This window comes from Kwoniella shandongensis, chromosome 7 (assembly GCF_008629635.2).
Source record: "Kwoniella shandongensis chromosome 7, complete sequence".
NCBI lineage: Eukaryota > Fungi > Basidiomycota > Tremellomycetes > Tremellales > Cryptococcaceae > Kwoniella > Kwoniella shandongensis.
Genome location: NC_089293.1, coordinates 1,317,428 through 1,342,194, shown reverse-complemented (window position 1 = coordinate 1,342,194; position 24,767 = coordinate 1,317,428). Strand labels below are relative to the sequence as shown.

At 47.5% G+C, this 24,767-nt stretch overlaps 5 protein-coding genes across 5 annotated transcripts; 4 read left to right on the top strand and 1 right to left on the bottom strand.

Annotated features, from left to right (window-relative positions):
- Positions 1–3: 3 nt before the first annotated feature.
- Positions 4–3,153, top strand: CI109_104362 (uncharacterized protein; the record flags this gene model as incomplete). Its single annotated transcript, XM_032005391.1, has 12 exons — positions 4–169; positions 241–533; positions 592–776; positions 835–1,148; positions 1,216–1,620; positions 1,697–1,912; positions 1,972–2,032; positions 2,088–2,189; positions 2,251–2,516; positions 2,581–2,759; positions 2,848–3,051; positions 3,103–3,153. The coding sequence occupies 12 exons, from the start codon at positions 4–6 to the stop codon at positions 3,151–3,153; spliced, it is 2,442 nt and encodes an 813-aa protein (XP_031860352.1).
- Positions 3,154–3,491: 338 nt separating this feature from the next.
- CI109_104361 (uncharacterized protein) lies at positions 3,492–6,220 on the top strand (the record flags this gene model as incomplete). Its single annotated transcript, XM_032005392.1, has 20 exons — positions 3,492–3,531; positions 3,610–3,637; positions 3,712–3,806; positions 3,871–3,892; positions 3,961–3,981; positions 4,086–4,229; positions 4,301–4,402; positions 4,465–4,573; positions 4,627–4,675; positions 4,726–4,755; positions 4,809–4,845; positions 4,906–4,978; positions 5,040–5,202; positions 5,266–5,276; positions 5,330–5,412; positions 5,469–5,484; positions 5,545–5,642; positions 5,695–5,825; positions 5,891–6,064; positions 6,129–6,220. 20 exons carry the CDS (start codon positions 3,492–3,494, stop codon positions 6,218–6,220), a joined length of 1,518 nt encoding a protein of 505 aa, XP_031860353.1.
- A 12,582-nt stretch (positions 6,221–18,802) lies between these two features.
- Positions 18,803–19,816, top strand: CI109_104360 (uncharacterized protein; the record flags this gene model as incomplete). The annotated part of the gene is made up of 5 exons (XM_032005395.2): positions 18,803–18,820; positions 18,884–19,120; positions 19,183–19,257; positions 19,358–19,432; positions 19,517–19,816. 5 exons carry the CDS (start codon positions 18,803–18,805, stop codon positions 19,814–19,816), a joined length of 705 nt encoding a protein of 234 aa, XP_031860356.2.
- A 36-nt stretch (positions 19,817–19,852) lies between these two features.
- CI109_104359 (uncharacterized protein) lies at positions 19,853–21,414 on the bottom strand (the record flags this gene model as incomplete). The annotated part of the gene is made up of 5 exons (XM_032005396.1): positions 19,853–19,982; positions 20,051–20,505; positions 20,565–20,855; positions 20,919–21,086; positions 21,145–21,414. The coding sequence occupies 5 exons, from the start codon at positions 21,412–21,414 to the stop codon at positions 19,853–19,855; spliced, it is 1,314 nt and encodes a 437-aa protein (XP_031860357.1).
- Positions 21,415–21,706: 292 nt separating this feature from the next.
- CI109_104358 (uncharacterized protein) lies at positions 21,707–24,609 on the top strand (the record flags this gene model as incomplete). Its single annotated transcript, XM_032005397.1, has 9 exons — positions 21,707–21,805; positions 21,859–21,903; positions 21,962–23,407; positions 23,467–23,871; positions 23,930–23,983; positions 24,039–24,154; positions 24,215–24,400; positions 24,465–24,514; positions 24,566–24,609. 9 exons carry the CDS (start codon positions 21,707–21,709, stop codon positions 24,607–24,609), a joined length of 2,445 nt encoding a protein of 814 aa, XP_031860358.1.
- Between the last annotated feature and the right edge of the window lie 158 nt (positions 24,610–24,767).

Sequence of the window (24,767 nt, the reverse complement as noted above, 5' to 3'; positions counted from 1 at the left end):
GCCATGACCTCGCTCATTCTGTTGCCATCGCAGAGCGATGCTTTCTCGGCATATCAGCCTAGTAAGAATGCGCATGTGGATATACTCCACCCGACAACGCTAGGAAAGAAACGCGATCCTTCCGGGTCGGGGAAGGAAGGGGTCAAAACAATCAGGTTGTCACTTCCCGGTGGGTTCACTCAAATGTCCCCAATGCACAATAACCAAGTGCTGACTTCCATGATCGTCTGTGCCCGCCAGCTCAACCTGCTCCGCCACCAGTGAAGGATCAGCTAAATACCTTGCTCTCGGCCGTTGCCCCTTTACTTTCCGGCCAACAGACTGCCCATTCATACCACCATCTCTCATCAATATGTCATACCCTCGTGCTTCAACCGCACACACTTGGACCCACGATCTATACTCGTGTCAAGGAAGAGCTTGAAAAGAGCACAGCTGGTCTGGCTAGAGAATGGAGAGGTGGCATAATGGCTAGAGAGAAGGGGTGGTTGAGCACACTAGTGCAGGGTTGGAAGGCGTTCGAAGGGAGAGTGGTGAGTTAGCTGTGATACGTCCAACCGTACAATAGCTGACAAGATCTCTGCATGATAGTCTCTCTTATCAGCCGTATTCGTGTATCTCGATCGGGTATATTCCAACTCCAGTAACGGGATCACATCAATACGCGAACTTTCGATCGCTACATTCAAGAAGTTCATCTGGGAGAACGAGATCTTGGCAGAGAAAACTAGAGATGAGGTTCTTGCTTGGGTCACTGCTGAACGAGAAGCTGGCAGGTATGTAATCACTTTGAGCAAGGAGAACAATGATCGCGCTGACTTATCCACATTGCAGTCCCAGCACAGACGTTCGACCTACCATCTCTTCCGTCTCTGCTCTTGCCAAACTGCTTTCTACCTTTTCTACCCTTTCCGAGCCATTCGTCGATCTCACCACATCATATTATCAATCCAGCTCCATGAGCTACGTCGACAGCGTGGAACAAGGCGGAATGTCGGCTACCAAGTACGTGGAGTGGGTATTGGAGAAGGTAGATGAGGAAAAGGAAAGAGGCGAAGCGTGTCTGTCAATCGAGGTTGCAGAACGAGTTGTGCAAGTCGTGAGGAGAGAAGCAGGAGAGGAGAAAGGCACTAAAATCATCCAACGAGGTGCGTTTAACATACATAATGTCTTCCGTTGTTTGGAAAACGACTAACAAGCTGTCGATCCTCGTAGCACTGGACGAAGCGATGGACAATGCAGACAGTCCTGCTCTGGCAAGACTATATCAACTCAGCGTCGACGTCAACGTATTCCCACTCTTCTTCAGAGCACTTCAAGATCATTTAGAAGCCAGGCTCAAAACCATTATATCTGATCCGGCTAACGATCCTCACATGATTGACGGGACCTTGAAGCTGAAGCGTTTTGCCGACAAAGCGGTCGCAGATTTGTTCCCAGCCGTTATAGCAGATGTAGGGGAAGTAGATAAAGAGGAGTCGGAGAAAGCGAGGGAGGAGAAAGAAGCTCTGGAGAAGAAGAGGACAGAGAGGACAAGGGAGTTTGAACTGGAAGAAGCGATTAGAACAGGGTTCAAACTGGGTATGGGAAGTCGGCAGAATGCTCCAGCGGAATGGATTGGTGAGTCCACTCAATCGTGTCTAATTTTATTCCCTCCGTTATGCGAACTCAGCTAACGAGTGGTGACACTTTTTAGCGAAACATCTCGATGTGGCCATGCGCAAAGGACAAGGATCGGGAACAGAAGCAGAGTTCAACACACACCTCGACGAGATTATCGCTCTCATCGGGTTCACAAAAGACAAGGACGTATTCAAGGCATTCTATTCGAGCCAGCTCGCCAAGAGGTTGTTGCTTAGCAAGAGTGCAAGTGACGATATGGAGCGGAATATGATTGTGAAGTTGCAGAAAGGTTAGTGAACGTGTGGACGTCGACGATCGGGACGATACTGATCTGTTCTTGCTCCGCAGAGATGGGAGAGGAATTCACAACAGGAGACGTCATGATGAAGGATCTGCAGCTATCCGAGACGTGAGCGGTCTTTAGCCTTCCTCCACTTCGATGGCTAATCAATTACCACTGGTAGTCTCGTAAAGGCATACCAGTCAGCGCAAGCGAAGAACCCCGAACAATTCAAAGAGTCTGGGAACTTCACAGCGAACGTCCTTACAGAGTCTGCTTGGCCTGCGTGAGTACCCCAAATGCTTTATCGGGCTACAGTTGCTGATAGTACCTGCTCGGCTTATCAGGTATCCGTTACTCAAGGACGGTTGGAACTTCCAGCTCACGCCGGATCTCCAATCGTCTGTCGACGCATTTACGTCCTGGTACTCGACTCAGCATAAGAACCGTCAACTGTCTTGGCGATTCCAGCTTGCTACCGTCACTCTTACCGGTCGATTCCCAAGTGGGAAGTACGAGATTGGTGTCAGTTTGTTTCAAGCTGTGGTTATGCTGCAGTTTAACGAAGTGGACACTTTGACGTTCAAAGAACTGAAAGATCGGACGGGAATTGGTGGGTTCCGTCATTTTCCGATAAAGGTAATGATAGCTTACTGCGTTTCTTGTGGAACGAACAGAGGCGCAGGAGTTGATCAGGACCGTCCAGTCTCTAGCACTGGGACGAAAGGGTACTCGTGTTTTGTTGAAGAAGCCGCCAGGAAAGGAGATCAACCCTACCGACGTATTCGCCTGGAATAAGGGTTTCACCAGCGATAGGATCAAGTTCAAGATCAATCAGATCCAACAAGACATGTCGGTGAGTGGCCCCGTCTGTTACAGGCGACGGTGTCAAGGCTCGGCATCACATCACCTCTGGAAGAACAGCCGCTAAATTGTGCTGTCAGGCTGAGGAATCGCGAAAGACAAACGAACAAGTCGCTGTGGACCGGGTCTCCGTGCTCGAAGCGACGATCGTCCGGATCATGAAGGCGAGGAAGAAGTTGACATTGCAACTGTTGATCGATGCTGTTGTCAGCGATGTCGTAAAGAGGTTCCCTCCGGATGTGAAAGAGATCAAAAAGAGGGTAGAGAGTCTGATAGAGCGAGAGGTGAGTTGTGCATGTCTGGGCTTGGATGGAGCTGATGTCTACTGCTCATAGTTCTTGATGAGAGACGAAGAGGAAAGAGGGGTATTGCATTATCTTGCATAGCAGCGTGATTGTATGCTTCTGTACATTATTGCCATAGTATGTGTTCAAGCTATGTATGTACAGTTTTCGATTAAGAGGTTCAGGGTTGATACAGGGGAAGAGGTAGTACCTCGTTCCTGAGGAATGGATGGGAATGGCATGCATGGTTCTGTTGTGGTTTTACGTCACTTCCCATCACCGGATTGAGACAACAAACCACAGTGCACATGAAAGAACAAGCCTCATTCGACAGTAACCACTTCAACTTTACAACTCTTTCTCCCTCTCTCTGTCTCTCTCATCACTTCTCACCTGATTCTTCTTATTAGAAACAGTCATAGACTTAGAGATAGTACACGATGGCTTCTCACGCAAATGAGGATTACAAAGGTGGACCGGGTAAGTCCCCCTTCATCATAGTCCATAGTCTTGTATCGTCTCGAGGGGATGAGTGTTGACAACATGTTTCGGTCTTAGGGAACTTCACTATGATGCAGTACTTTGAGTAAGTCACCGACCCGTTCGCCATGCGAAGGCTAGAGTCAGAGCCGGAGCTCATTCTTGATTGCTGGTGGATAGATGGTACGCTGAAGGTGGTGGTGTCCATTTCAAAAAGTATGAGAAAGAAGCAGATAGATTGGCTTCGATGGGTATTACAGCTTGTTGGTTGCCTCGTGAGTGGACTTTGGATATCCGCTATGTATACCATGCATGAGCTGATGCTGATGCTACCGTTAGCTCCTACGAAGGGCTCGAGTCCGTGCGTGTGGTCCATGCTTTGGGTCGCTAAGTTGTAGGATGCTAATCGTTCGTATTTGATTGCATCAGTGAAGGGACAGGATACGATATGTGAGTACGATCTTCCTGTGCCGGAAGAAGGACGCCGCGCATAAGTGCTGTTACATTGCCAGTGCATTATGGTGATTGAGCTGATTATATCCTCTATTGTCTAGCTACGACATTTGGGATCTCGGAGAGTTCGACCAGAAAGGTTCGAAAGGTTCCAAGTGGGGTACCAAGGAAGACCTCCTCAGCGCTATCAAGACTGCCAAAGAGAAGGGTATCATCACCTACATCGATGCGGTCATGAACCACAAGTAAGTCTGGTGGTTGAAACCCCTCAAGCCGTTAATGCGTGGAGCCCGCTGACGACCGGGATCTACTACAGAGCTGGTGCGGACGAGAAGGAGGAATTCAAAGCTACCATGGTAGACGAGAACGACAGAACCAAAACCGTTGGCGAGATGCACGATATCGAAGGATGGACCAAGTTAGTCAGCTCCGAACTGTCATCGTACGCAACAGAATCTACACTGATCATTACCGTCTCAGGTTCACCTTCCCTGGTAGAGGCGACAAGTACTCTTCCATGAAGTGGAACTTCAACCATTTCACAGGTGTAGACTACGACGCAAAGACTGAGACGACAGCTATCTACAAGGTGAGCAAGTCCCGTTGACGCAGTGGTTCGACAGGAACTGACATAAGGTATAGATCCAAGGTGATGGCAAGGATTGGGCAGATGATGTCGACGATGAGAATGGTAAGCTTTCTGCTGGGCATGTATCTCGACTTTTACTGATCTCGGTTTAGGATCATACGATTATCTCATGTTCGCCGATAGTGAGTCATACTCCCAAACTGTCAACCATAAAGACTGATTATCATGGTACTAGTCGACCATGCCCATCCTGAGGTCGAGGCCGAGTTTAAGTAAGTAGGCTTTTAGCGGTGCTGCCAATCCGATTGCTGACACAACTTGCGACTCTGCAGCAAATGGGGTAAATGGATCCTCCAAGAGACCGGCGCGTACGGATTCCGATTTGACGCCGTCAAGCACATTTCGGTGAGTCGCTACACGTTCGTCCTAATGCTATATGTACTGATGGTCCGGTCGGTTCGTTCAGCAATCCTTCATCGCCCAGTTCGTCAAGCACATTCGAGAGAGCGAAGGTGGTAAAGCCAAGGCTTTCTGCGTTGGCGAGTTCTGGCACGACTCTGTTGATGCTCTCGTCGAGTATCTCGAGGGTCTCGGCACCCAGTTCTCGTGCTTTGACTCTTGTTTACAAGGTGAGTCCCCTCCAGTAGCGGCTCATGGGCAAACACGAACTAACGATGATATGGGTACTACAGATAACTTCTACGTTAGTGTCCTTTGTGCTGGACCTGTTTCCACGGTGACTGACTTCTATTTCAGCAAGCTGGAGAGGCGAGAGAAGGCTATGACCTCCGACAGATCTTCGATAACACCCTTCTTCAACGAAGACCGATCGACGCCGTGTGAGTGTACTTTCACTTGGTTAGTCAGGCAAAGCTGACTACCTCTTCCTTTTCAGTACCTTGGTGGACAACGTGAGTGAACGTATCTGAACTATGGGTTCTCAAGCTAGACTCTAACGGCGACCACTACAGCACGACACACAAGTTGGCCAATCCCTGCAACGATGGGTATCGTCCGGCTTCAAGCCTCTCGCTTATGCATTGATCCTCCTCAGAGTGGACGGCTACCCGTGAGTAGAATTCAATAGCACCGTGACATCCAGCTGACAGATATCTAATCAGGTGTGTGTTCTACGGTGATTTGTATGGTACTGCGGGTGAGAACCCCCAGAAGCCCGTCAGCCAACTCGAGGACATCATCCGAGCTCGAAAGCACTTCGCCTACGGAGAGTTGCGAGACTACTGGGACCACCGTGAGCCAACCTCGACAGCGCAACCCGTCAAACAGCAACGCTGATGGAATTGTGTGTCTTTTTAGCCAACTGTGTCGCATGGGCTCGTATGGGAGACGAAGACCACGACGGATGTGTCGTCGTCATCTGTAACGGCAACGATGATGGATCTAAGAAGGTCGAAGTCGGCAAGGACCATGCCGGCGAGAAGTGGACAGACGTGCTCGGATGGCATCAGGGTGAAATCACGATCGATGAGGGTAAGTCGAATGACGAAGATCAAGATGCAAGTGGTTAACGTGGTCCGTCTATGTGCTCTCGTAGAGGGATGGGCAGAGTTCTTCTCTCCTCCTCAAAGTCTGTCCATCTGGACCAAGACCGACGCAAGGGGTCGAGAAGAATACAAGAAGGATTAGAGAGCGATAGACTTTAGAGGCGTTTGTAGATGTGGTCGGCTAAGGGGCATATATAACATGCGGGTGTGTACTATGCAGATACACGCGGTACCCAACTTCTTCGTTGTCTTTTTACACGGATGATCGCTTGGTCTGAACTGCTATATAACCTTGCCATGTCGACTAAGCTTCGTTGGCGGATAAACAGATTGCAGATCCTTACATCAGCGTGTAGATCATGGAGCGGTATGAAGGGGAACATGGCTAAGTCGGGACGACAAGCGCACTCCGTAGTCCATCACTTGTTTCCCAGAGTCCGCTTGTCTGTCAATATGTCGATAGGGCTGCGGAATGAAGCCTCAACAGTGATACGACGCTGTTTGAGCCTGAAACGTGTAACGATTTCTCCCTGGTTCACTCAATAGTCAAAGAGAAGACAATAATGCCGTTTGAAGGCGAAGGGGGCCGGAAGGGATAATGTGAATACAAGGCATAAGGGAAGGTTCCCCACTAAAACAGCTATTGCTGTGCCATAAAAGGTGGTACACATGATGAAACATGTATCATCCCCAGACTCAGCAAGAATGAAAATAGCTCATGCGTGGGCCTGAAATCACCTCATTGTCCAAAACCCTTTGTTATATGTTACAACCAAACTGCACAGCATCCTTGCTTTCCCTTTCGGTCAAGGGATACGAAACATGTCTCACCCCCCTGTCATGAAGGGAACTAGGAAGGGTGTCATCATTGCAAATATAGCCAAGGTTGTTTGCAACTCATGGTGAAGGCCCTTTGTCCATGAGCACAACACTCTGCTTGGAACAGGTATAAGAGAGGGTGTTGTGTGAACATGATGTCCCTTCAATTCTACTTTATTTATCACTTCACCACCTTGATCACAACTTATCAGTACACATCCACTTTGCTCACCCTACATAGCACACATAAGATCTCACACCTTCCATCACACATTACACACCCTTCACTTCACTCTACACAATTTCCTCTTCACATATCACACAACAGGCCTTCCTCCTCATACCAAACACCTCATACCACGCATATCACAACCTGACCAATCTTCTTCCCACACTTCAAGTAGGTAGGTTCTTAATCTCCCAGGTCCCTCTTTCATATCATACTCCAATTGCTGAAAGTGTACCTTCTCTTGTTTTGCTCTCTCATTCTATGTTGGTGTCAGCATGCACTATAGAATTCTAAGCTAGAGAAATTCACTGACCTGATCAATGTCCCTATTATAGCTACTATCTTGGTCATTGGCTCACATAGTCAACCATGTCTCCCCAGAAGTCTGAGAATGTCACCCAAGGTCTGAAGCAGACATTATCTAGCGAAGCAGACATCAGTGGTGAATGTACAGTGTCTCATTCCTGGAAGGGGGTAGACGAGCAAAGCAAGACGGTGGATTTCCAGATATATTGCTCCTTTGGAAATGAATTTGTCGACAGGACGTATCAAGATTTAGTGGATGACTCTGTGAATGGATTGCTTGCCTATGGTGAAGCACCAGAGAGTGAATTCCCAATCAATGTTGAGTTTCCCCTTGTCTCAGAAAAACCTCTCCCGCTTGAAATACTGGACAAATCAATCGATAAGAAGATCAGTGATGTGCATGATGCCATAACCACCAATAAAAAGAAGCTGGAGGACATTGAGCAAGAAAATAGGAGTATTCAACACTCAGAGTATGAAACTCGGAGACACATTTCCAATCATAATGCTGTCCTATGTAGGACACTTTTGTCCAGCCATCTACCCCAAATGGTCAGTCAGGTCACTGAAACTGTGCGGAAGAGACAGGACGAGAGCTTTGAAGAGGCGATCAGACCTTATATGGATTTGCGGGAGAAATGGGGGCTGCAATATGGTGCAAGTTTGGATGACAATCAAGAGAGCAGACTTTATCCCTGGTATGAAAAGTGGTTGTCCCACCATAGAGACCTGTATAAAGCAAGGTCTACTCTGGCATCTGAAGCATTGTCAACCAAGGACTATACTCGAAAGGGGAAAGGCTGCAAAACACCTGGAGTTTCTGAAGATGCCAAAATGGCAAAACAAATAGCTGTCTCTGGCTTGGCAAGCGTCAAACGGAAGGTCAGCAAAAGTGCCCAAAAACGTCTAGGTTCCTTTGCATTTCCACAAAATTGCAAGGGTTGGCAAGACTTGAAAGAGTTGGAAGATCAGCAACCCCAACACAGCGCCCAGACTACTGTTGCTACAAAGAGCAAAGGCAAAGGGACCCCTGCAGCTCACACAAAGTCAGCAGAAGGCAAAGATGCTTTCATCAAATCTGAAGGAACCTCTGTGTCTGGTCTCCAATCCTCCGAGCTGGACAACAAGACATCACCCACAACCAGGCTTTTGGTATGTGATGGTGGGGATGTGGTTAGCAGACATGATATGCTGACACTCCTATCAAACCCAGACACATCAACATGCAATGGCAACCAGCTCTCAATCTAACTCCAGAAAGAAAGGTGACACTGGTTTCAGAATGGACGCAGGAATTGTGGATCACGCAAACAAGTACCTCTACACCAAAGATGGCGCAAGCATGAGTGACAGCAAAGGGACAAAGACTTATTACAGGACACCATTTTCTGACCCTGCTGTCAAGTTTAAGTCTGCAGGCTACCCATCAGGATCTACCAACTCTCCAGATCCACAGCAGTTCTCAGCTGATGAGGCCCCTGGCGAAGATTGGACGGTGGTGCCACAAAAGACAAGGTCAAAGGCAAAGCCTGCAAAGCCCAGACAGAGAACATATCAAGGAACGGCCAGATGGAAGAACAAGTGGACCAAACCTGCTCCACCTCCTGCAGACAAGGTGGCTTCTTCACATGCATCTACAGCACCAAGAGGTAAACAACAGGTGTGGAATTCAAGTGTTACAGGTCAAGCAGCCAGAGGTCATCCTGAATCACAGTCTGCACACACGCTTGTTGAACACAAGAGCGACAACCCAGCTACTGCAAGGTCGGTGATTGAGACCACCTCAAAGTCACAGTCAGAACATGATAGGAGTGAAGCACAGGATTCAGATACTACGACTCGTGCATCAAATGCCCCTTCTGGTCTGAAAGTTGCAGGGGCTGCTGAGCGAGATATGATGCAAGGTCCAGAAAATTTACCTACAGCTTTATCCTCTTGTGCACCGGAATCTATATGCGGAGATGATGGGGAAGATGTGAAAAATTCAGTTGTTTCTAGTCAAGTGGCTGAATCTACTTTCGAATCACAATTGGCGCCAGTGGAGACTCAAACGGAGCTGCGGGACGCTGATCCCAGACACCCAGCACATGAAATCCTTGCAGCCCAACAGTCTGGATATGCACCTGGTGATATACCATTGCATCCAGGTGCAACAGCATGGTATCCTCATCCTGGCTATGAAGGAGGCCAATCACAGTCTTTCAACAACCCTGACTATTACACACCATTCCAACCATTCCCCAATCATGCACAGCACTACCATGATTCGTATGAGATTCATGCAACAGACGCAACCGGTTGGTCTCCATACAGTTTCCATCCTCCTGGTTTTATGAACTTTACAACCCCACATCAAGGATATTACACACACACTGCTGGTTACTATCCCCCTTCACATGGTCCCATGTATTCTGGCCCGGTCAGTGATTTTGTATCTCCCTCACCTTGTGCCCAATCTTGCCTGGCAGGGCACCCATGTTTGATACATTAGCTTTGGAAGGAGGAAGGGCACCTGCTTGTTGTTTCAAAACAGGTGAACATGTGCTGACAGACTCTACCATTATAGGGTCCACAGCCTGATTTGTCATACTACCCAAGTGGTCCAATGGTCAATGACCACTCCAATGTGAGTTCTTTACAATTTCCACCCTGGCATACATGTTTACTGCTGTGAGGTTTTAGTTTTTATTAAGACCTAACACTAATGCTGGAAGTTACTCCTAGGCCCTACTCAATGACAACAACACTGAAAATATGTCTCAGTACCATTCTCATGAGAGCTACAGGCCGATTGAAGAACATGATTCATATGTTGAGCCACCCGCAGAGGCAATAGTTGAGGAGAACAAAGATGAACTTGAGCAGAGCATCAGTGATGATGACATTTCAAGTGATGAGGGCAGCAAATGGATGAAGAGACGTAGGAGTATCTAGGGATTGGACCCTACTTGTGTGCATATTGTGTGGCAGTGTGATACCCAATCAGCCATCATAGATGAGATGTATGTATTCAAGCAATATTTCAGTAGCGGTATAGATAATGATGTGTGTGGATAAACAATAGGAGGGAATGTGCAATTGGACATAATTGTTTGAGCCTTCCATAACAATCACTGCACAATAGGCTTCAAAATTGTGACAGTAATCTTAGACCTGTGATTAGTAGGGATTCTGGGCTGACCTTGCTAAGCTGTGCTGACAGACCTGAAGTGAGACACTGAAATAGACCACAAGACTCCTCCGTTTGTTTGCCACCGGTTTGGCACCATCTGGGTCATGTTTTGTGAGACATGTTTGCTTGTCCTTCTTGAGGTGGCTCCACTGATGACATCATGGCAGTGATAGTTGCATTCTGAGAGAAGCCAACAAAAAGAAGGACCAAACTGGATATGCCATTGACCACTGATGATGCCTATTAGGTGAGAGCCATGCAATGTAGGGTGTAAGAAGCGTAAGGTCTTCTGACATACTGTGTTTTCTCTCTTCTTCCCTTTGCATGCCACATCATCTCAGCTTGGGGTGCACCTGTATCATATATTTACACACAAGGACATGTCATTACTTCTCTGTTGTTCACATCCCCTACCTCTTCTCAAACTATATGTTATCTGATTGTGGAAGCACTCTCAACTTAGGTTTGTATCAAGATTCCTATATGTGTTGACCCCATTACCACCATTGCCTCATGTACAGACATTATGATTGTATGAGCCCAATTTCTGTAGGGGGCAGACTTACTAACTCTCAATTGTTCCAACATTGATCATAATCTATCACATAACAGCTCTTATATACCTACACCTCTCTTGTGAAAAGATCAGTCATGTCTGAGATCACAGAGCAGGAGTTCACTGCAAACACTTCAAGAAAGGTGAGCTCTTGCAGGCTCGGCACATTCCCAGGTTTGTACTTGTCTCCAATCAATGAATCCATGTCTGTCAGACTGTTCTCCAATGAGTCAGTATGGCAAACACATGGCGAAGCTCTGGTTTCCTCCAAGCGGATCCTTCATACAGACCTACAAACTGCACCAAAAAGTCTTGCTCAGAACATCTCCACATTTTCAACTGGTAAACTTCCAGTTGAACACTTTGCAGATGAAGTGGAAGCATTCAGTGTAAGGCTGAAGGAATCGGAGGAGAATGTTGGTCAAGCAATACACAACATGCCCACAAAGTCTGGTGATATTGAGATTGGTTCCATGGAACAGGAACCATTGATAACTGCAGAGCACATAGTCCAAGCAAGGGAAGAATACCACCAGATATGGAAACAGCTGCCACAGTTCACAGAAAGTGCATTTAATATGCTCAAGGACAAGCAGGATGAAAGCTACCAGAAGCTGGTTACGCTGTTTGATCGATGGGGGCCATCTGGCAATGGCAGGTCTTCTCTTGTCTGGGAGTATTGTAAACCATGGCTCAAACTCCGGGGAGAGATGTACAATGCAAGAACTCGGAGAGCATGGTACAGATGTCATCACATAGCAAATCGGTCATTGGAGCTATTAGATGACTACACTGCTCGGCATGACATCCAAACAGCAACTACAAAGTCACTGTACTTTGATGCAGACTTTGAGAAGAAAGTTGGGAGATCTGTACCATCTACATTTGTTGATTGGCAAAGAATGGCAAAGCTACTCAAGAACAGACAGAAATCCCAAGCAAAGAGGAATGGTAAAAGAAATACAACTCATGTGATGACATCACCTGAGATCTGGAAATCAGGATCAGATGAGAAAGACAAAAGTCCAACCAGTTCTGAAAGTCCTTCGCTACAGCCAGTCCTACCTGATATCTGCATGGAGCAGGGGACAATTCCTCTACAAGGTGATAGTGAGGTGAAGGATGCAGGGTGGACTGAAGTACACAAAAAGGGGAGAAGGTCGACCATTTATGCACCCCTATCTCCAAATGGATCCTGGTCAGAGTCAAACAGCTTTCTTCAGAAAAGCAGGCTGAATAAGCCACATTGGGTCTGTTATATTGCACCTGACCACTTTTCCAGCAACTCAATGATTCCACAGAGTTTGAGGGCATCTCACTTACGACAACACAGTCCTCATCTGGACAGCACAATTGCCAGCCACACGGCCCCCCAAAGTGCCACTTACACACCAGAAGTTATGGGAAGTGGAAGTGAACAGGATGTGTCAGGTGTTACATCAGTCACTTCAATCACCAAACTGAACAGCTTAGGCAATGGACAGACCTTTTTCACCACATCTGATGTGTCTGATGATGTGGAAAATGCTTTGCCACACAAGACCCAAACATTGCCTGCCCTTGCAATTAAATCCAAGACTGACAAGACCTTGGGCAGACCGTTCAATGTACAAGAGGGTGCAAGTCTTCCTTTCAAAGCAGAGATTGTGCACCACTCCACACCAGATGTCACACTCAACGAATATGAAGCCATTGCTGAATGTGTTGATGATGAAAAGAGGGAAAGAGAATCTGATTGTGTGAGTCTGGCAGGTAGCCGACTGTGGTGTAGATTGAGCTGATAGGACTCATGTCTGTAAATCACAGACTGCTGCTGCAGCTGGCAGTCACCAGCTGTCTATTTGTGAAGATGACTCTTGGAAATATCGTGGGAGCTCATTTGAGGAGACAATGGGCATTATTGAAAGCATGCCTAAAGTGAAGAGATGGCGCACACAATCTTTCTAATGACATATTTGTTTACCTATGGGTTTGTGTTTATACCAGGAGAATGGCTGTTCTCATCTTTGTCCTCTTTACTTAGGGTTTGGTACCTTTGCTATCACTCTTGACAATATCACTTAGCCTTCAGTCAGTCCAAGGCCACAACATTCATCTAGAGGTTGTTTTCTCTGGATTCTCGCTGTTTTCGTCATTCTTGCTTAGTTCTTGTCCATTTTGTCATTGAAGTTGATGCCTTTTGGCGTTTATCACTCAACCTTGTCCCTGTAGTGTGATAGGGCCTCATTGACTGAAGCCTCTGTTGATTATGGTGACACTTCCCCAATTTGCAACCATATTTAAGGGCTACTGCCAATACACAGGTGAAAGACTGCCACTTGGCTTGGGGAGTTTACTGTGAAAGCATAGATTGTTGAGACACTGCTCTTCATCCCTGTCAAGTGCTGAGTACCCAGCTAAATGAAAGGTTATGTGTGTGTGCGACATGTATCAAAGTGTAGAAATGAAAGGTCACATATTCCAAAACAAGTATTTTATCACTGTGTCGAAGGGAACCTCGACCATACATATCAGTGATAGTCAGTGCTATACAAGAGAACAAAGGAAAGAACCTATCTGACACCAATGATAATCCTTTTTGCTAGATGTCATAAATGTCATAGGGGTGAGATTCAAGTAGTCGAAGGTATAAGAAGGGGGAAATCTTCTTGCAGACTGTTATCGTTTTCTTCTTTCTGTTCCATGCACAGTCACCTTCAATATCCCATTTTCAGTCTTATGAACACCAGATCTTCACATACAATAACATACTATCATCAGTTCAATCTCGTCACTAGAGCATCTCAGCTTTGAACACTGTCTAGTTCAGGTGTGTATTAGGGTTTCACCTACTGGAGTGCTCACCATTACCATTCCCCTTCCTGTGCACACTCCTAAGTGATTGGTTCTGGAGTGTGGCATCAGTGTGGAGCTGACTGGATAATTCTCAATTCTCCCGTGTAGATTCATATCTTACTACGTAGTTCTCTGGCATTCACTTACCACTCCTAAACCTAACAATCATGTCTCAGATCAGCAAACTGGACTCCTCGGCAAACGGATCTAGTGATCCAAACATCAAGATAGCCCGATTGTATCCTGCTATTGTCCTGGATCGGGAGAAAGTCAACCAGGTAAATTTCCAGTTGGTCTATGATAACTCAGAAGGTCATCGACCTCCAGGTCCCTTCAGAGACCTATGTCCTTCTGAGCAGCAATTACCACCCGAGAGCTTTGTCGGCAACATCCTGGACTTCAAACCAAACCAACTCCCAATTGAGCGCTTTGCCAGACAAATTGACAAGCTTGCCATCCAATGGGACACCGCTCTGGAAAATTGGGACAAGCTTCTGACAGAGGTCCAACAAACGTCTACCTCAGAGGGAACGGAGAAGAGTGCACAATCACAAGATCCGAAGCAACAGGCGCATGAAGGAATGGAAGCAATAGAACATCTGTTGGACACACAAACATGGGAAGGATTGCCACAGTGGATAGACCGCACAAGTGATTCAGTAAGAAAGGCACAAGACGACAGTTATGACAGCGTTCACAAGACCTTCAACCGATGGAATCCAAGCGAAAAGGACAATTCCACGATTCGGTACTACTATCCCCGATGGGTTGAGAAGCAACGAGAGTCTTACACCGCACGTACCAAAACCGCAATTGCATCAACTCATCTTGTGGCATGCAGGATGAGGGAAAGGAAGAGCAAACGCAAGAGTTCTCGGCGGTCAAGCATTGCAAAGGCACAAACGACTTTGGATAATGCTTGGTGGAAACAATCAAAAACGATGGAAGCATTGTCGAGTTTGGAGGAGGAGTTCAAAAAAGACTTGTGTACCCTTATACCAGAAACCACTAATTGCAAGTGTCCAGTGATTCTTGGTGATTGGATGAAACTCACAAAGTTGGTAAGAGAGGCAGAGAGGCATGCAGAGGCAGAGAGGCATGCAGAGGCAGAGAGGCATGCAGAGGCAGAGAGGCAGGCGGAGGCAGAGAGAATGAGCCAGGGTGACCCAAACACATATGTGGAACCTGTAGAAACCACAGAGACAGAGACACACAAAGAAGACAAGGCCCCGACCAGACCTGTGTCTCCTTTTTTGCAGCCACCTATTCCTACACCCAGTGTTGATTGTGAGGCATCTCCACTGCAGGTTGCAACCCATGCAAATGGTAAAGGAAGGACAGTACAGTCAAAGAAGAAGGTGAAAAAGCAAGTTTCTGCATTGGGGCATTACTCTACTGCATCCTGGTCAAAGCAGAACACTTATGATCAAAGAGGAGGCACCAGCTGGCCCAGAAAGGATGCTGATTTTATCTCCAAGCAAACCTCCATTGACCCAAAGACAACACAGGGTCCAGAGGCCTTGCAGTCTTGGGAACACAACACTTCTCACAAAGAGACAATCAACAGTCATGAAGCTCCTCGGACTTACAGTAGAGCTATCACATATGCCGCAGTACTTCGTGGAGAAGACAGTGGCCAAAATTGTGGAAGTGATGCATCAGCTGCTCTAGATTCAGCTCCTGGCTGCTCAGCTAGAAGTCAAATCACTTCAGTCAGCACGCATGAGCCAGCTCATTCAGATCAGCAAACTGTTCCACTTAAACCGCAGTACCGGACTTCCTCTGCAAGTGAATCTGAAGCTGAAGAGGTGGCCAGCACACAGGTTGTGGAGCACCATTCTGCAAATGCTGATTCCACAGCAGAAATCTTGCACCACCTCACATCAGTGATCACACTTGATGAGGATGTAGTCATTGCTGAATGTGTTGATGATGAGAAGAGGGCAGGAGAATCTGTTTCTGTGAGTCTGTCAGGTAGCCCACTCTGTTGTAGACTGAGCTGACAGGACTCATGTATGTAAATCACAGACTGCTACTGCAGCTGGTAGCCCCAGTCTGTCAGTTTGTGAAAATCCGCAGCATCGTGATGAAGACTCTTGGGAATATCGGGGAAGCTCATTCGAGGAGACTATGGGCATTATTGAAAGCATGCCTAAAGTGTGGAGAGGACGCACACAATCATTTCAACATCATGTTTATATACCCATGGATTTGTTACTTGTACCAGGAGAATGGCTATCCTCATGTCATTACTTTTTCCCTCATTGATTCCCAGTATAATTGCAGATGCTCAGGAGACTGACACCAGAACACTCAATACCGGATGACAGAATGTGCACTGTAAATCATGAGAATGACCTCTTGCTAGCATGATAGCACAATATCATGTCAAAAACAGCTGAGGTACTTGATCTTTCACATCAAATGCCCATGAAGACCGCAGACCACTATCCTGTTTCATCTGTTGAAAAGAGTATACTATGTGTCATCTTGCCTTTGTTAGTTATCCTTTGTGCATTCTTTTGATACACAGGTTGTAAGACCCAATCCGGGTTTCAGTTACAATGTCTATGTCATATTATTTACATCCAGACCTATCCTTCTTCCGAATCTGTTTTGATCTCTTTCTCAACTTCTGATCTCCTAAACTATCCTCCCAACTTACGAAATCAATCTCAACTGCATACACATCACACCCTTCACTCAATTGACCTATCACAAGACCAATTTGATCCCTGGTATACAAGAAGGTTAGTGGCTGGTTGCTTTTTTTCTCTTAGAAGATTGCCCTTGCTGTACAATGTGTCTTCATTCTGGTAATCTTGCTAATCAGTAACACCTTGTGCATCCCCATAGGTACCTGGAAATACCACTCTAGATCTTGACCATTTGATTGCCTCATTGTGTATTTTCATCAAATTCCTCACTGTTCGCGACGATGTCCTCTCTGAGCAATGGGGGCAGCAATTCCCCCTCTGACACCTCAGCAGGTTGTGGTCCTGATATCAAATTTGCGGCATACACTCACCCAGACACCAAGGAAGTTGTCTTTGCTGTACATCCAAAATGGTCAGACCACACAAACACACAGAACCAGCCCCAGAAGCTTCCCAGGCTACTTCGTGATTTGTTCACAGAACATGATCCTCAAACCCAACAGCTTTCAGACTTGGCAGTGGAGTATCCAATTTCTGATCACTCACCACTCTGTACAGGACAGTTGGCAAAATCATTTGGGTTGTTTGTAGACAGGGCTGTCAAAGCAAGGCATATTTACAGGGTCCTGAGTGAGAGGGAGGGAGACAAAAACCAGCAAGAAGCCTTACTGGCTTTAGGTATCCTTCAAAGGATTCAGAATACATTGGATGGAAAAATTGTGAACCAAGACGCTGAGGAAGAGCAAAATGTTGATGCCCCTAGTACAGATGACTGCAACGGGGCAATGGATCTATTTTGTTGGGTTGAGGACGAAGCATTCGAAGGTTATGACAAGCAAGATGGAAAATACCTAGCTGTACGCAGTGGTCAAGACAGAAGACTGGACTCACTTTTGTTGGACTGGAATGAATCTCAGCGTAACCTGATCCAGAGCAGTGCAACAGCTGCCTGTTGCAGCTTCAGAAACTCATTGGAACGTCTCTGTGAGAGAGAGTCTGATTTGCACAAGGAGACAGTTGAAGAGCGGCTTGTATATTCCAAACAAGTATGGGAAGAAGCAAGTGCAAAATTGAAAGAGATCCACAAAACACTGGAAGAGCAGTATGGTGCAGAATACTCCACCCCAACTACTCCAGAACATTGGCAGAATCTCTATAAGTTGGGTACAAAAAAGCCTTCTCCTCAAACTGACATCTCCTCCTCATTCTCCATCAAAATACATCCACAGACAAAGCAAGTCTCTCTTGTCCCATCAATCACATACACTGACCTGCAAACAGGAAGACATGTCAAGAAGGATGTCCCAAAGTACGTCAAGGGACTCTTGAAGGAACAAACACTGTCATCGAACACAGATCAGTACCATGAAGGCCCCCTAACCATTCCTTTGCCTACAAAGAAAATTGGGACTGAACAACTTGAAGAGTTGGTGCAAAAGTATGTGAATGAGTTCAGTCAAGCACAGAAGGCAGTCAACAGTGCCTTGGGAACACCAAGATTCTTCACCCATGACAAAAGAACAAATAGCAAACATGTCTCTGGCCTGGCAACCAGTATGTATACAATGCCCCATCAGATGCATAGCATAGGTGAAGATATTGCTGCAGCCAAAGAATCAACAAAGATCCTCAATTCAATTAGAGTCAGTCTACCTGACAGACTCAAAGAATTGCATGAAGATGTGGAGCGTGATCAATACAAAGCTCTTAAGTCAGCCAATAAGCCATTCACTGACTTGTTCAAGAAACTGGATAAGCATGGAACAGAAAATGACATTGACACATTACGCAAATGCGAGGTATTTGTAGATTGGAAGGAAAGTGTATCAAGGATGTACACAGCCAGAAATGATGCTGCTTACTTGAGCTCATTGGCAGCAGCTAGCAGTTTGAGGAACTCTGAAGCTGTCAAAGTTGAAGCAGAAAGGCAGAAAATGGAAATACTGGAGCGCAGAGCAGTGGCAATGTCAAAGTTGCTGGTCTCTGAAACAAACACCCTGAATCTAGCCTCACCATCAAAACATCCGCAGTATTCCCACTCTTGGTGGAAGGATGCATTGAGTCTTAGCAAGAAAAGGCCAAAGCAGAGGAAGAAGCGAAAAGCAGCAGTGACAAGTGAAGACTCACAGTTTGACCCCAAACAAGAGCATATGAATGATTCTGAACATGTGAGTGTAGGTTGAAATGATTGATTGTTTGCTGTCTGGCTAATGTGACATTTGCAAAACAAGGCAACAAAGTCAACTCAAAGTGAGATCACAGAGTCAAGAACTGACAGTCACCCAATTGGATGGAACTGTATCAATCAGAATGAGACAAGGACAATAGTGGAGAAGATTGAACCCAATTTCGATGACAACATGGAATCAACAGTCAACAGTGGCTCAATTGACACAAACAGGGTGCTCCAGGAAAGTGAAGCAGGCATGGATGTAGAAGTCAGACCAACCATCAATGGTGAACGTTCTGTATGTAATGCTCATTGTACAATGTGCTGATCATGGGACACTGACAACACTGTGTGAATCAGGAAACTTCTCCCACTCCCATTACAAAGATGCAGTCGCGAGTTGACACTTGCACAATTGACGGAGATGACATCGCTGTAAGTCGATACATACCTGTTCTGGATATCAAAGGAGGGGGGCGGTTTGTTTACCAGATATGTGCTGCTTATGCTTAACTGACAGCAACTTTCAAATCAGGGACCACCTCCCATGTCCATTGCACCAGCACAATCAGGAGATGCGGCGACAGCAGATGGCAAGAAAACACCTGTGGTGAGTATATTTATCAACTGCTTCTTTTCTTCTGATCAAGATGTGGCAGCCTGTTTGTTAACCCACTGATTTTTGCGTCATCAGGCTCCGATAGATCCCAATCAGGATGATTGGCCACATCGAAAATGGCTTTATCGGGAAATGTATGGACGTGATTTTGAGACGGAAGACACCGCTGAGAAAATGATTGCTTCTATGGAGGACAGACCGAGAGATATTGAGCTTGAACTTTCCACGTACGAGCGATACTTCGGGCAAGGGACAGAGGGGAAAGAGATACATGGCAGTGAGCTACCTGACGGATGGTGCAGTACACATGTTGGTGAGGTCTTTGGCCAAGACGCGTCGAAAAGGAAGGGGCGGACGACTCTTTGGGGAATTTGATTATAGAGTCCAGTATTGAGCAGAGGGGTGCATGCATTATATATAACCGATGCTCTTCGGCTGTCCGCCAAGTTGCTTTCTAGTCCACGCCCAAGCCTCTCGTCCCCAAGCGTAGTACGCGAAGCCGAACAATGCTCCTGAAAGATGTGCGACGTGATCGAACAACCTAGACCGAATACACCCTAGTCAGCTTACTTCGAATAGCACGATCGTAGAAATGACCGCTGAGCTCACCTCCAACCTCTGATCAACCCTAACAGATCGAGGCCCACCATACCAGCCACTCCTAGACCTATAGGAAGCTTGATAAAAGGAATGAAGATGATCCCCACACTCGATTCGGGATACGCACACGCCGTCATGGTCAACGCGGCGTAGATCGCTCCGCTCGCTCCCAGACTAGGCAGGATTGCTTGGTGGTTCGCTAAAGCTTGCGGAGATGATATTCTAGCCGGGTGAGCGAGAGCTCGAAGTAGTCGAGGAAGTCGGAATAGGTTGGTCCAAAGGTGAGAAGACAGCGATGAGAATAATCCTGCTGTGAGTAGGAACGCGAGGAAATGAGGAGAATGAGTTGCGGAGGGAGTAGCGGGGAGATAAGGTGGTGAAGACAGGTAGGCGAAGGCTGCTGAGCCAAATGAGAATAGGGCGAAGGAGTTGAAGGCAAAATGAGGCAGCGATTGATGCGAAAGCTATAAAAAGCCGTGGAATCAGTTCTGTAAAACGTGCGAAGCAGCACTCGCGAACTCACTGTACTGGTGAACAAGGTAACGCAGTTGGCCCACTCTCGACTACGAGAGGGAGTGAACAACACGGGTCGATGCAACCACCACTTTCTCATGAATGGCTCCCATCGCTTCACCTTCCACGCAAGGAAGACGGTTCCCATGAACCCGATCAAGCCCAGAGGGGCAAGTTGCGCAGAGGGGGTATTGAGGTAAAATTCGGAGCCGACGACATATAGACGGAGTACAGGGATGAGAAGGAGGTTAGGGAGGAAAGAAAGGGTCGTTGGGAGCGTGTTCAGTGTCTTTTGAGCGCTCTGTAACAGGTCGGAGTGAGTATACGCAATAGATAATCTAGGTGAAAAGGAGCTCAGACTCACCTTGGCTCCTTCTAATTGTTTCGCTCGATTCATCTCCCGATCTGAAGGCTGTTCTCGACCTTTTCTCCACCATGATCCGCCTCCAAGCTTCTCTGCCCATTTCTGTGTTTCTAAATTCGTATATGTCGCCGCGAGAGCATATCCTCCACCACCCAGTGCCAACGAGAACTAGAAGGACTAGCGTCAGCAATGATCGCATTACTTAATAGGTGCGACAAGCACATACCACGATGGGACGCCAGATCGACCGCCGAGGAAGCCCGACATCAGCAGGAGCACTACCCCCCTCGACAGCAGATCGGGGTACAGCTATTCGTTTTGGTGTGATTCGGCCAAGGTAGTGTCGAGGTGCCTGTTGCAAAGACTGGGTTGAGAGTTGTCGATCTGACCGCAAGGAAGATGGTCCTGGCCGGCATTGCCCCGTTACACTTGATGCTCTCGCCGCTGTTCGGAAGCAGGTTACCAAGTTCGCCGTCAGCGGGGAGAAGGAGGACATCGTAGTGTGAGCCCTTTGACTTATAGAAGGAAGTAAGAGTATCGTATGCGACTGACAAAGATGACCGAACTGGTTGACCCAAAGAAATGGTTGCCATTGAGCGGCAAAAGAGGACAGAAAGTGATGACGTGTGTTTCAGCAGCTAGGAATTTTACGTAATTGTACCCTCTGTCGCCTTCCGGTTAAGCAACCTCCTTCACTTCCGGTCCAACAATCATGTCTCTTTCTCTGTTTTCTTCTTCTTCCACCACCACTATCAACGACCCCTCCGGCTAAGAGTGCAATATCAACAATGTCTGCCTTCCTCTCAGGAGGGGCGATCGACTGTGGTCCGACAAATGTACTCAAGAATGTCACTGGAAGATTGGATAGAGATCAATCCCTGCAGCAGGTGAGATATTCAGCTGATCATGCAAATCAGATTTCGCTGACTCATGATGGTAGGATCGATTGGTTTCTGTACCCAACGTAGCAGGGTCATCCAAACAGGTAAATAGGTATGACATAGTCAACCCCGTATATGCTGACCAACTGATTGGTATCATAGCCTTTCCGGGGCCAGGTCTCATCGCCGCCTCCTGCTGGTTTCGCCTCTTCCATCCCACAACAGACCGGACCTTCTGCCTTCGATCTTGCCTCTCTTCGTCAACACTTGTCCCCGGCACCACCACAAAACTACCGACAAGTTCATGGTTCACCTCAGACATCATCTTGGGCAGATGGATTCGCGCCTCATCCCCAGGTTGGGTCAAGTCGAGCTCAGTCTCGCGTTACCTCGCCACCTCCTCAAATGAATGGTTGGCAACAGGAGTTCGAGCAGCATGTATACACACCACCACAACAAGCGCGGAGCATTCCTACCACTAGACAGGCTGGACCAGCTCCCTGGCAAACAGGTCCATATCAGCCCATGCTACCCCACACTCAACCATTCCATCCTGGTATGCCGTATCACACCCTTCCTCCCACTCCATTACCCCAACAGGAGCTCTACCATCCCGCCCAGACTCTTAACAGACCGTCGACAGCACCGCCCGAACAGCAAAGCAGACCCGCCGAACCATTGACCGAATCTCAAGATCTGCTTTCCCGCACCGCACGCACTTTTGTCGACGATCTGGAACACTCATCTGAAATTCTCTCGTCGAACCCAAAACTAGCACAAAGCAAATTCATGACTCTACTCCGAGGGTTGGGCGACGGAGGATTGGTGGTAGATGAAGGCGAAGCGATAAATGGGGAAGAAGTGGGTGAAGGAGCTAAACTCGTTGGACGGTCCACAAATACCACAGCAAACTGGGCAGGCGATTTCTTATTAGAGGAGACGTCTGCACAAGGACAAGTACGGAACGAGGAGCCTGCAACCACTGCACAGTTAGAGGAGATTGCTCGGATGTCACCATATCCTCAAGGACAGAAAGTTTATCCCGCACTCGATTCATGGATGTCAGCGTTGCCTGCTCATTCCATGTCCGGAAGCGCTATGAACGATGCCAAGATCGCTTGGGATCAGCAATTCAGAGATCAAGAAGCTCTTGTCCAGTCCAACGAGAATGTTAGTCAGCGCACCATTCCACAACGGCGGAAAAGTGTCCACTTTACCGAATCGTCTTCCGAACACGAACGAAGTGGTGTGCCAAAAAACCTGGAAGAAGCTCTCGCATCCGCTACTTCGATACCTGGTGCCGGTCAGTCATGGGCAGAGGATGGGATGTTCGACGATGGCGACTTCGACGAAGAGACTTTCGCAGCATTCAATGGTACGATGCGACAAGCTCCGGAGCCTGTTAGCGGTGTCGGCGCAAGAGAAGGGTGGGGAGACCTTCAATCTGATTGGGAGCAGTTTCAAAGAACGGAACCCGGTAGCAAGGGGTTAAGAGGAATGGGGAGAGGGGACAAGGTCGAGAGGTACTTGTTCCAGAGTCGGAACCCGTATGCCTCCGCGGCGGTGGGTTTCCATCTTGACCCGCCTCGTAACTCTTCCACCCTGAAGGTCAGTCCACTCTTTCTGTCCTCCTCGATGAAATATGCTGATCGATGATCGAATCTTAGGGTATACTGGAGCTCGAAGCAGCTGTTCAACAGGAACCAACTTCCCCCGATGCGTGGTACAACCTCGGACTGAAGCAGCAAGAGAACGAGAGGGAAGACCAGGCAATACTGGCTCTATCCAAAGTCATCCAACTGGAACCGGATTATCGACCGGCTTACCTCGCTCTTGCCGTGAGCTACACGAATGAAGGAGAAGCCGAAGCCGCGTGTACAGTCCTCGAACGATGGATCAGATTAGGTGAAGAAGGTAGGGTAGTGGAAGGTGTCGAACAGGGTAAAGCGCGATGGGGGGATAGTGGGAGAGAGAGATTGGTCGAGAGGTTGATCGATATGGCGAGGCAGAATCCGGAAGAAGTAGATGCGGATGTCCAGGTGGCTCTGGGGGTGTTGTTCAATGCGAGCGAGGTGAGTGCAAAGGATGAAGGGAATTAAGATAACAACGCTGAAATATCGTTCTATGTAGGAGTACCAAAAGGCGGAAGACTGTTTTCTGGCAGCATCCGCTGCTCGACCCGATGTGAGTGAAGTAAGACGTGCAACGAGTATCGTCATATGCTGACAGGATGATGTAGGACTGGCTTCTGTACAACCGACTAGGTGCGACTCTGGCTAACAGCGGAAGATCAAACGAAGCCATCAAGTACTACCACAAAGCGCTCTCGCTACATCCCAATTTCGTTCGCGCACTGTAAGTCCAGGCAGATATCCGACTCCTTTGCCTTCAATCGAGAGCTGACATTACGTTCAGGTTCAACCTCGGTATATCGTACATGAACTTGGGTCAATATCCTCTTGCGGCACAATCATCCCTCGACGCATTGAGATTACAGCATGCAGACGCGAGCGAAGGTTATCTCTTCGGCGAGGCCGGTGGCGGTGCAAAGGGTGTGACCAGCGATGCGTTGTGGAACAGTCTCCGAGGAGCATGTATGCAGTGAGTCGTCAAGGTCACAGCTTCCAGAAGGCTCCGTTGGCTGATAGAGCCTCATATGATGCAGTATGAGTAGACAGGATCTGGTCCACATGGTGGAGAAGAGGGATTTGTCAGGTAAGTAGCTGTGCTAGGATGGAAGGACAATTGGCTAATAAGTACGACTAGGCTTCCCGTTGAGTTTTGTCGACGCTTTGCAGAGTTCGGCTTGATTGTCGGAGCACTCTCAAATCGATGTGTAAAGTGCGTTGTAAGATGCAACATGTCATGTATACTGCATCCGACCACAGCGGGTACATTCGAACGTCTCCAGACTACCTTATCCGCCTTACTGCTACAAGAATGTCACAATCGATCGATATCCTGATCA